This window comes from Cryptomeria japonica, chromosome 8, assembly GCF_030272615.1.
Source record: "Cryptomeria japonica chromosome 8, Sugi_1.0, whole genome shotgun sequence".
In the NCBI taxonomy this organism is placed as follows: domain Eukaryota; kingdom Viridiplantae; phylum Streptophyta; class Pinopsida; order Cupressales; family Cupressaceae; genus Cryptomeria; species Cryptomeria japonica.
In genome coordinates, this window is record NC_081412.1 from 30,387,921 (window position 1) to 30,399,866 (window position 11,946).

The following is an 11,946-nucleotide window of genomic DNA, read 5'->3' on the forward strand; positions in this document are numbered from 1 at the left end:
TGATAAAATATTTTAATATGAATTTTTACAATATATTCTATTTTTTTATATATGAATTTAGAAACTTAGTCAATTTAATTTTTTAAATATATTTAATAAGATTGTTATAGAAACTTGTCATAATATATATAATTTTAAAATTTAAATGTTTATTATTACTAAATTAGTAATTATTAATTGATTATCATTTAATGTTAATATATAATATATATTAGTATATTAATGTATTAATTTAGAAACTTATTTAGTAAATTTAAGATTTTTGCACGTATTACTAATTTATCATTATTTTCTCATTAAGATAATGATTTTCATTTCTTCCCAAGAAAGGTGTGCATTGATTTTATATTTTTTGACAGTTAATATTTTTCTTAAAACGTCAAATGAAAGGCATTGAAATGACTAAAACGTCATCAAAAATTCATATGACAGGTAGGGGTGACTGTCAAATTCCCGGCCTGGTTTCGACCCATTTGCTTCTATCGGTTTGTTCGAATATTTCTTTCAGCAAAAACCCCTTTTTTCATTTTCTCTCTCGCATTTGTCCTCGGTAGATTAACCAACTAAAGAAAGGGAACATCTACTTTTGAATAGCGTGGTCGGCAAAATATAGAAGATAAGTAGAGGTCTCTCTCAATTTTGCCTTGCCCTTATATGCAAGGAATATTTTTTGGTCTGCTTGGATAACTAGATTCTGTGTGAAGTCATCATCACAGAGGAAGGAAGAAGTTTCCTTCAAAGACCGGATTATTATATATAGACCTTAGTTTTCCTTGTTAATTCATCTTCACACTCTACCTCTTATTGCTAAAATCCTTCATAGAAATCATCTTCATACTCTAACTCTTGTTGCTAGAATCTTTCACAGCAAAACTTCAATTTCATACTAGAAAATGAAGGTAACTACTGAATCCTTTTTTCTTTCCTCCTTTCAATTCCTTCTGTAATGTAGAATTCCACTAACAGAGATATGGGTGTTTGCAGAAAATTGTGTTGAAAACAGAAATGAATAGTGAGAAATGCAAGAGAAAGGTGTTGCAAACTATTGCTGGGATCCAAGGTAAGCACACCCACATTGTCATACTTTGTAATGAGTTTTTTTTAACCCCCTTTTTCTTGAAAGGGATGAACTAAATAATGTCTTTATTGATTTGGTGCAGGAGTTGACTCTGTAAGTGTGGATTTAAAGGAGAAAAGGATAACTGTGATAGGAGATGCAGACCCTGTGGTGTTAACAAATAAGCTAAGAAAGTGCAGATTTACAGAACTGGTTAGTGTGAGTGCCTTCAGAGAAGAGCAAGTGAGATATTCTGATGAGATAGGTGGGAGTCATGTCTATGGTAGACGCCCTTATTCAAATTCATATACTCCACCAGGAGGATTCCATGCTCTCACTGATGGAGATCATTATTCTTACTGATTGACAGCTCTGTGCAGAGTACATATTGTATAGAACAACATGATTTGTGATATTGGGTTAAGTGAAAAAAACCCAATTCATGAGATTGCTCTTTGGAGTGAAGTTTTTATGTTTTACTTCGGCCTCCATCTTCTTTTAGTGATCCATGGCTGGAGCATACCAGCTTAGAGTTGAGTTTCTATGTCAAATGTTCATGCTGTTGTAAATATTCAAAATCAATTCATTTTTTTTTGTTCCAATTCATCAATCCATTGAAATGAGAAGGGAAAAAAATACTTTTTTGTTTTAAGGGCTGTTGTATGGTCGGTGGCTCATTCCTGAAGCTGTTTGATTAGAATTTTTAAAAATAAATACACAGTTATTTGGTTTACTCCACACCTTGAGTCCTGATCATATCCCATTTAATATTGGCAGAGTTTAGAAAGCAGAATAACAATCATACCGTAAAGTTCAGAAGGCTAATTAACAATCACATGGACATAGTTCATAAAGTTGATAAACTGATAGTTCGGTTGTGACAATGTCAGAAATAGGCTGAAAATGAGCTATGAGGTACACTAAAACAAGGTTCAAAAAGGAGTGTAAAAATATAAAATAGTTAAAAGTGGCTTTATTTTTAAAGAATCAAAAGGAGTAAAAATTTATTAAAAAGAAAAGAGTTATAAAGCAAAGCCAGCAGGTCAATAGAGAACAATCAATCATCATACTAACATGTACGATCAATCATCATACAAACATGTATCGAGTTGACTCTCAACCTATGTTACCAGAAAAGAGAAACGAGAAACGCAACGACAACGGCAACGTGACGAGAAACGGAAGTTTAAAAGGTTGCGTATAAGAAACAGATTTTTAATATATATATATAAATAATTTTAAAAATAAAAATTATAAAACATATATCTCTATAAAAAATTTAAACATTCTTTGATTTCATTCTTTCATTTTAAAGTAATTTTTATAAAACATTTCACACAATAAGTATAATAAAATGAGGAGGACAAAAATAAATTTGTGTGATACTTAACTGGGCTTACAAAAATTGCAAATTAATGTAAACTCCAGCTTAGACTTTATTGACATTTATAAACTAATGTAAACTCCACCTCGAAATTGGAGAAAAGATAAAAATTTGTAATTTTTTATTTAAATTTTAACTGTAACTGTTAGAAAAATGAAAATCACAGCTGAAACGACCGTCGGCAACGAGAAACCCGTTTCCGCCGTCGAAACGCGAAACGGAAGTCTCCCGTTGCATTTCTGGTAACTAGGCTCTCAACTACTATAACAAAAGGGTAAGATTCAAAATTTGGGTTAAAATTTTGTTGTACAAGATTAGTCTTATACAATACCAAAATGACCTAGGACAAGGTAATGCAAATGTCAGGGCACCAGGGATGTGTAGATCAATTTTAATAATGATGTTCATGGGTAGGGATTGGTGTAGACTAGGTAGATAAATTCAAATGTAGAGAAATATATAAAAATAATAAATTAAAGTGGACAAAGATTAAAGAGTGAGTTGAACTCAACATTAAATTGTGTAAATATTTTTAATTAATATAAATTGATGCATTTATTCATCAAAAATATCTTTTCAAAATAAATCCAAAACTAAATAATAATTTTAATATAAATGTACATAAATATATATGTATGTGTACACACAGACAAGAAGAAAATGTGCGTGTGTGTGTTATAACTTTGAAACAAAACCAAAGACTACATCCCATACCATATTTTTGCACATCACTCTAGAAGTTTCTCACTTGTAGACTCTTATTGAGCATTGGACTAATGCCTCTAGTATAGTTGCTTTTGTGCCACTTTCTCTTTCCATCAAGGAAGCTTCTCCACCATAGGGCGTGCTTCTCTACCACATAAACAGCATGGTTGCAATCATCGTTTTAATTGTAGCTCACATGGTTCTCACCATCACAAACATTATGGTTGGTTTCCCTGTTCATGTGGATGTTCATCCACATCTCAACATGGTCATAGTGGTTGGTTTTATAGAGAGAAATTTTTGTATTTGCGCCTTGCGATTTCTCTTATACATGGTGATCTTATTAAAAAAAAAGATAAATAAAAATGATTTCATTATGAATTGGTACCCTATTTTTGATGGGCCAAAATCTTCAAGATTATTGAAGCTGTCCTAACAAGAACCCCACCTTCTCTTGCTCATATAACCTTGATGGCTTAATAATTTGACCACTTTAAAACCTGATTTCATTCCACTCACTTTTTGTATAGACAGTTCATTATACTTTTATTTTTATAATATAAAAAATATAACAGAGTTCATCTTTTTCCAAGGGAAAAATCCTTTAAAACTTAAAATAAAAGACATTACTTCATCCAAAAGTAAAACTTTGGAACAAAACCAAAGTGTACGTCACTTCAGCCCACCACCACACAGACAGAAATCTTTGTTCTTTTAGTGTTTTCAACCCATTTGCTTCTATCGGTTTGTTCGAGTATTTCTTTCAGCAAAAACCCCTTTTTCATTCTCTCTCTGATTTGTCCTCTGTAGATTGACCAACTAAAGAAAGGGAACATCTACTTTTGAAATTTCAATAGCGTGGTCGGCAAAATATAGAAGATGAGTAAGGGTCTCAATCAATTTTGCCTTGCCCTTATATGCAAGGAATATTTTTGGTCTGCTTGGATAACTAGATTTTGTGTGAAGTCATATCACAGAGGAAGGAAGAAGTTTCATTCAAAGACCAGATTAGTATTTATAGACCTTAGTTTTCCTTGTTAAATCATCTTCATACTCTACCTCTTATTGCTAAAATCCTTCATACACCTTTGTTTTTCTTGTTAAATCATCTTCATACTCTACTTCTTGGTGCTAAAATCCTCCATAGACATTTGTTTTGCTTGTTAATCATCTTCATACTTTACCAGGTACCTCTTGTTGCTAAAATCTTTCACAGCAAAACTTCAATTTCATTCTAGAAAATGAAGGTAACCACTGAATCCTTTTTCTTTTCCACCTTTCAGTTCCTTCTGTAATGTAGAATTCCACTAACAGAGATGTGGGTGTCCTTTGTGTTTGCAGAAAATTGTGTTGAAAACAGAAATGAATAGTGAGAAATGCAAGAGAAAGGTGTTGCAAACTATTGCTGGGATCCAAGGTAAGCGCACCCACATTGTCATACTTTGTAATGAGTTTTTTTTAACCCCCTTTTCTTGAAAGGGATGAACTAAATAATGTCTTCATTGATTTGGTGCAGGGGTTGACTCTGTAAGTGTGGATTTAAAGGAGAAAAGGATAACTGTGATAGGAGATGCAGACCCTGTGATGTTAACAAATAAGCTAAGAAAGTGCAGATTTACAGAACTGGTTAGTGTGAGTGCATTCAGAGAAGAGCAATTGAGATATTCTGATGAGATGGATGGGAGTCATGCGTATAGTCCTCATCATAGAAGCCCTTATTCAAATTCATATACACCACCAGGAGGATTTTATGCTCTCACTGATGGAGATCATTATTCTTACTGATTGACTGTTTTGTGCAGAGTACATATTGTATAGAACAGCAGGATTTGTGTTATTGGGTTAAGGAAAGAAAACCCAATTCATGAGCTTGCTCTTTGGAGTGAAGTTTTTATGTTTTACTCCGACCTCCTTCTTTTAGTGATCCATGGCTGGAGCAGACCAGCTTAGAATTGAGTTTCTATGTCAAATGTTCATGCTGTTGTAAATATTCAAAATCTTTTCTTTTTTGTGCCGATTTATCAATCCATTGAAATCAAAAAGGAAAAAATTACTTGTTTGTTTTAAGGGCTGTCGTATGGTCCGTGGCTCATTCTTGAAGTTGTCTGAATTGATTTTTTTTCTTTAAACATGTCAGCATCTCTGTCTTCATATAGTGAATTTGGTTCGAATACACTTTCAGGGGTTTGAAAACAAGGTGGGTGGCTTCTATATCTCTTTTCATCATCATCATTCTTATCAATTGTGCACAACGAATTGAGCTCCAACCTTTTGACATTTGATTGAAATTCTTAAAAATAAATACATACTGATTTGTTGTACTGGTCATATTCCATTCAATATTCTCATATATTTTCTTAATGTCTCAATGACTCTTGTCTATATTTTTATAATTAAATATTTATTTATTACTTAATTGAAATGCGTCCATCATGAATATCTAGTAATTATGCTTCTTATTATATAATTTTGTAATTATAAAATTTGCATATTCGTGTCTTTATATTTTGGGTTCATCTTGATTATAGTATTTTTATTTATGATAAGTTTACAAGTATATTTTTGTGCGAAATTTGGTTAATGGCTTTATTCTTTCTTGTTCCTATCATCAATCATTCTCAAAAATTAGTTCTAACTCTTAGATTTTTTTCCCACCTTAATTTAAATCTACAAATATAGAATTAACTAAAATAACTTCTTTGTGTGTAGATATGGACCTCGAACACAAACATTCATAATAATCTCCATTGCTTACTTGAAAAAATGATGATTACAACTTGTACACTCAGCCTCCTTATAAGTAGTTACTAGCTAGTAATTTGAATAAATAAATCCACACATGAAAATGTTTACACAATGTACCATTACAATATTATGTTATATGTGTGGGATAAGTCCTTATAATGCAATTTGAATATTCCACATTCGTCCTTACTATGAAATTAGAGGGTTTAGAACATATTTAGTGCAACACAAGTAGCACAAAGACAAAAAAAACCAAAAAAGAAGAGAATTTCATGATAATATTCCCTTCTCATGACAAAAAAAAATTTAAAAGAAGAAAAATTGTGAACTAAAGTGCATTAGCTAAACAAATTTTTACTACTTTGAAATCATAATTGAGTTAGTTTGCTATTGTTTAACAAATTAATGTACAATTTTAAAAATATTTTAAATATATATTTGTAAATTATTAAAGCATGAAAACAAGAAATGACTACTTTATAGAAACTACAAGAATCACGCATAGATTTTTATTATAGAACGAAAAAAAATGGGGAAGAAAGGAACTTGGTGTCAAATTTAGAAGCTCAAACTAGTGTATTACATGTCATACTATCATCCATATGACTAGAATACTAGAGAAATGTCATAATTTAAATTTGTCTTAAACAATGAACTTTGTTTGCACAAAAAGCAAAACAAGGAAATACCAAATACATGACAAATAATAACATGAATGAAAATGATAAATATTTATCTAATTTATTTAACAAAAATAAAGAAATGACAAGGGAAAGAAGAGGAAGAGAAAAATATCACCAATCTCCCAGGTGGTTGGATATGATCTTGACTTAAAGAACCTTATATCTACAAAGAATGATAAAATTGTTGGGACTAGTTAGTGGTTTTCTTTAAGGTCAAATACCTATTTTGGTATTTCTAACTCCAAAACATCTAAAGTAGATAGATAGAAAAATAGCGTGTAAAATTACTCCTATCCCAATTGTGTTTAAGAATGGTTAGAGCTATAATTGCATGATAGTGTAAACTAATAAAATGAAAGAAATATTAGAGATGTGAGAATCTCAAAGTGATTAGGGGCACAACAACACAAGAGTTACAATAATAGTAAAAAGAAACAATATCACTTGAGAGAGCTTGAGGAAGCCAAGAATACAAGAAAGATTAAAAAATAATCTTGTAGGAGTGCCTTAGTGATCTTTCAAGATTAACATATTTGTGTAAGTGCGAGAGAGAGGTAATATGAGAGCCTAAATGTGTGTGTGTGTGTGTGTGTGTGTGTGTGTGTGCGTGTGTGTGCGTGTGTGTGTGTGTGTGTGTGTGTGTGTGTGTGTGTGTGTGAGAGAGAGAGAGAGAGAGAGAGAGAGAGAGAGAGAGAGAGAGAGAGAGAGAGAGAGAGAGAGAGAGAGAGAGATGTCCAAAATGCAAGATAATTTTAGGATGAGAAGAAATTGTAAGAAGAAAAAGGCTAACAAGCCATTTGGATTCATCCAAAGATTTCTTCACTAACTTAGGAAGGTTACAAGTGTTGAAATGCTTAGAAATGACTACCAAATGAGAGATATCATGGGACACTAGTACATTATGTATAATTTTGTGTCTCATGATAGTGTATAGATAATTTAAGATCTAAAGATTAGACACTAGAAAATATTTAAGATAACTCAAATATTCACAAAAAAAAAAATATAATAAACAAGGCCTAAGAACCATGGGAGGGAAAAAGGGTAATTCAAGGAATAAAATGAGCCTAAAAGGAGTATTCAATTTGTGATGTTACATTTTGCCCCTACTTTAGTGCGCTTACGATACTATGTAAATATGCATGCTAAATTAAAAAGGAAATAACATCATAACCCTAAAAGGGATAATATAGAGGACATAGAGATCTATTTGACTTGAGGAACCATGTCACCAAATTGAAAACCTACAAAATAAATATGTTAGACAAAAAACTATTTTATAATATAAGAAACATTAAAAAAACATAAACTTACAAAGCCACACATACACACAAACAAACAACTATATGCAAAGGAGTAAACACTTAATGAACAAACAAACAAAATTTTGTGTTTGTAGAGTGAGACATTAATGTCGGAGGTTGTCTCAATATTATATGTTATCCTCAAAGCATATAAAAGGAAAAAAAAAGGAATTATTACATGAAGAGAAGAATGTAATGACTCAATCAATTTCTGCATAGAGAGACTACACTCAAATAGATAGTGAAGCAATCAACATGAATGGAATAGTACATGACTCGGACACTAGCTTTCTCTATCACTAGGGATCATGCATTGCTCTAGTAGAAATTTAGAATCAATTAGATGGCATTGACACAAGTAGAGATGAAAATATGAAAAATTAAAAATTTTGAAGGCCTTCATAGTGGAATTTGGGGTCAAAACTATCATTGATCCCCAAAAATTATTAGCCAAACACAATTTTTTTAGGGAAAATTGTTGGAGATCTTTTCAACGATGTAAACATATTCAAATTTCATTGATAGAGCTGAAAGTTATGACTACACCAAGTTGGGGTAGTAAAAATGCATGTTCTTCTAAAAAATGAACCTATTATTATTTTATTCACGCTCAACTATCTATTTCAAATTCCAAAGAGATGTGATGACTCGTGGAATTATGTTCAAACTATATAAATTGAGATCTCAAGTATCTTTTTGGAGATGCATACATTTGTTTTGAAGTTTGTTGTTATACAAATTATTTTATAAAATTTTACAATACTACGGGTTGTACACTAGGCATTGTCATTTGAATTCATAGTTCAAATTAGTGGTATCAGAGATAATTTATCTCTTATATGTTCCATCATGTACACGATCATCAATCAAAGGCTCAATTTGAAAACAAGAGATCCATTAGACTACCTTCCTTTGAGATGTACACATTTGTAGATGGCTACAAAATAAAGTGAAGGATCTGGTGATCCTTATAAGGTGTTGGTTGAAGATGCATTGAAAGTAAAATTTGAGGAGATGATGAAACAAATTTCTTAGATGTAAAATCAAGGTTCACAAATAAATCCAACGAATCTATGGTTTGGTGGTCATACCGCATTCAAGGTGCAAGTAAATTTTAACATCCAAACTTTTGAAGGGAAAATTGAACAAATTGTTGTTGATAATTGGTTACCAAAGCTTGAAAGCTATTTTTTTGTGAATCATTTATCAGATGCTAAGAAAATCACTTTTTCTCTTCTTAAAGCCTAGAGTCATGTGAAGCAAGCATGGAAAATCATATAGGAGTAGAGTATTTTCATAATTATAAAAAATTGTATAATCATGTCTTTATATTTTGGGTTCATTTTATTGGAGTATCTTTATGTATAATAAGTTTTTAAAGTATATTCTTGTATGAAATTTGGTTCATGACTTTTTTCTTCTTGTTCCTATCACCACTTATTCTCAAAAATTATTTTTGATTCTTAGATAAATTTTTTTACCACTTTAGATTAAATCTATAAATATAAAATTGACTAGAATTACTTATTTATGCATTATATGAACCTTAAACATTTAAATTCAAAACCTATGTTGTGAGAGGATAGAATGCATGATAGAACACAAACATTCATTATATTTACATTAGGTATCTTCATTGCTTAGTTGATAACATGATGATTACAACTTATACTCCAACCTCCTTATAAATGGTTACTAGCTAGTAATTTCAATAAATACAACCAATGTGAGATAAATCCAAACATGTAAATGTCTACGCAATGTATCATTATAATATTATGTTATATAGGTGGGATAAATCCTCATTATGCAATTTTAACATTCCAACATTCATCCTTACTATGAAATTAGAGGACTTACAACGTATTTAGTTGAACACAAGTAGCACAAAGACAAGAAATAGAATTCCATGATAATAACCCATCTTCACGACAAGCTCCTTGTGTTTAAAAAGAAAAGAAAAAATGTGATTTAGCCAAAGTGCATTAGCTAAACAAATTTTCACTACTTCCAAATTAAAATTGAGTTAGCTTGTTACTATTTAACAAATCAATGCTACAGTTCATACAATATATTAAATGTATTTTTTTAAATGATTAGAGTGTGAAAATAAGAAATGACTCATTTATGGAAACTACAAAAAATATGTTTAGATTTTTAGTACAGGATTAGAAAAAATGGGGAAGAAACAAACTTGGTGACAAATATAGAAGCTCACAATAGTGTGTTGTACGATCATCCATGTGACTAGAATACTAGAGAATTGTCATAATTTTAATTTGTCTTAAAAAATGAACTTTGTTTACACAAAAAAACAAAACAAAGAAATACAAAATAGATGCTAGATAATAACATGAGTGAAAATGATAAATATATATTTAATTTATTTAACAAAAATTAAAAAATGACAAGGGAAGAGAAGAGGAAGATATCAACAATCTCTCAAGTGGTTGGATATCTTCACTTAAAGGACCTTATATCTAAAAAGAAGAATTTTTTTTTGAAGATAGTTAGGGGGTTTCCTTTAGGTCAAATATATATTTTACTATTTCTACCTACAAAATATCCATAATAGATAGATAGAAAAATACTGTGTAAAAGTACTTCTATCCCAAGTGTCTTTGGGAATGGTTAGAGCTATGAATGTGTAGTAATCTAAACTGAAAAAATGAAAGAAATATTAGAGATGTGAGGATCTCAAAGTTCTTAGGGGAAAAACAAAAGAGAGTTACAATAATAATAAAAAACAATATCATTTGAGAGGGCTCAAAGAATTCAAGAAGATAAGAGAGCTTGAAAATAATCTCATATGAGTGCCTTAGAATGTAAGGATTAAAGTATCTCAACTTTTGAGTTCTTGCATTTAATATTTGGATTATATTTTATGGAAATATTGTATTATATTCAAAGGGTTAACTTTAATAGTTGTCATATCACTTTGTTGGACCTGTATAGAAGGTCAATTCTACATGCAATGTGAGGAAATCTCAATGGATTGTCACTTGTCAATTGGGAACTCATTTGGAGAGAGGACTTTGTAAAAACTTCTCAAAGGTGCACTTTGGTGACATGTGTTGCAACATTGTTAAGTTGGCTATTTTAGGATCCTATCATTTATAAAACCCCCTCAAGTACGATAAGCATAAGTTGATCTAAGCTTATCATTTTTTAAATTTATTTTTTAAGTAAAAAGAATGTGTGTAATTTGTTTTTCAAAAAATTAAAAATAGAAAAAATAATCTCATTAAGAAAAATATTACATATTTGAAATCTACATAGTCTCATTTATAATGGGTTTTGAAATCATTATTTTTTTTTGCAAAAAATGTCTTCAGATGTATGTAGCTCAAACCAAGTCCAAAGCTAGGGTCGGCTCGCCAAGCCTCTTTTTGAATTGAAATCCAAAGCAAAAATTGTTGTTGGATTTTAATTTTTTTAAAATGGGATCTCATTTCAAAAACAAAATGGGATCATGTTTCATAAATAATATCCCATTTTTTTTATATTTTTTTTTTTATATATATTGAAAAAGACCTATATACATGAAATATAACATTTAAGTATAAGTCACATTTATACATATTGGCATGTGACTTATGTATTGTAAGTTATATTTCATGTGTATATTGACAAGATGTTTGAGAGTGGTTTTAGATCTCTAGGAGTTATAATGTAGATTTTAGATTTTAAAAGATCTTATAATTTTTTAGACAGTCAAATTTCAATAATAAACAATCTCCTATAAACAGTTTCTCATTCTCTCTCTATATCTCTCTTTATCTCCTTCAATCTCTAGACCTATCTCTCTCTGTATCACTCTTCCTCTAGTCCCTCTCTACCTCTCTCTATCTCACTCTCTCCCAAAATCTAGACTTATATTTGTACCTCTCTGACATCCTTAACTATATACCCTTTGTCTCCTCTCTCTCTCTCTCTCTCTCTCTCTCTCTCTCTCTCTCTCTCTCTCTCTCTCTCTCTCTCTCTCTCTCTCTCTCTCTCTCTCTCTCTACTTATTTATATCTCCCATCTCCATCTCTCTATCCATCTATCTCCCCACTCACTCTCTCT

The 11,946-nt window shown here is 30.8% G+C and overlaps 2 protein-coding genes across 2 annotated transcripts; both read left to right on the forward strand.

The window, feature by feature from the left end:
* The first annotated feature begins 462 nt into the window (after positions 1–462).
* On the forward strand, positions 463–1,602 carry LOC131034598 (heavy metal-associated isoprenylated plant protein 39). Its single transcript, XM_057966137.2, has 3 exons — positions 463–899; positions 985–1,060; positions 1,161–1,602. Exons 1-3 carry the CDS (start codon positions 894–896, stop codon positions 1,418–1,420), a joined length of 342 nt encoding a protein of 113 aa, XP_057822120.2. The 5' UTR covers positions 463–893; the 3' UTR covers positions 1,421–1,602.
* Positions 1,603–4,174: 2,572 nt separating this feature from the next.
* On the forward strand, positions 4,175–5,149 carry LOC131034599 (heavy metal-associated isoprenylated plant protein 39-like). The gene is made up of 3 exons (XM_057966138.2): positions 4,175–4,393; positions 4,488–4,563; positions 4,663–5,149. Exons 1-3 carry the CDS (start codon positions 4,388–4,390, stop codon positions 4,929–4,931), a joined length of 351 nt encoding a protein of 116 aa, XP_057822121.2. The 5' UTR covers positions 4,175–4,387; the 3' UTR covers positions 4,932–5,149.
* The last annotated feature ends 6,797 nt before the right edge of the window (positions 5,150–11,946 follow it).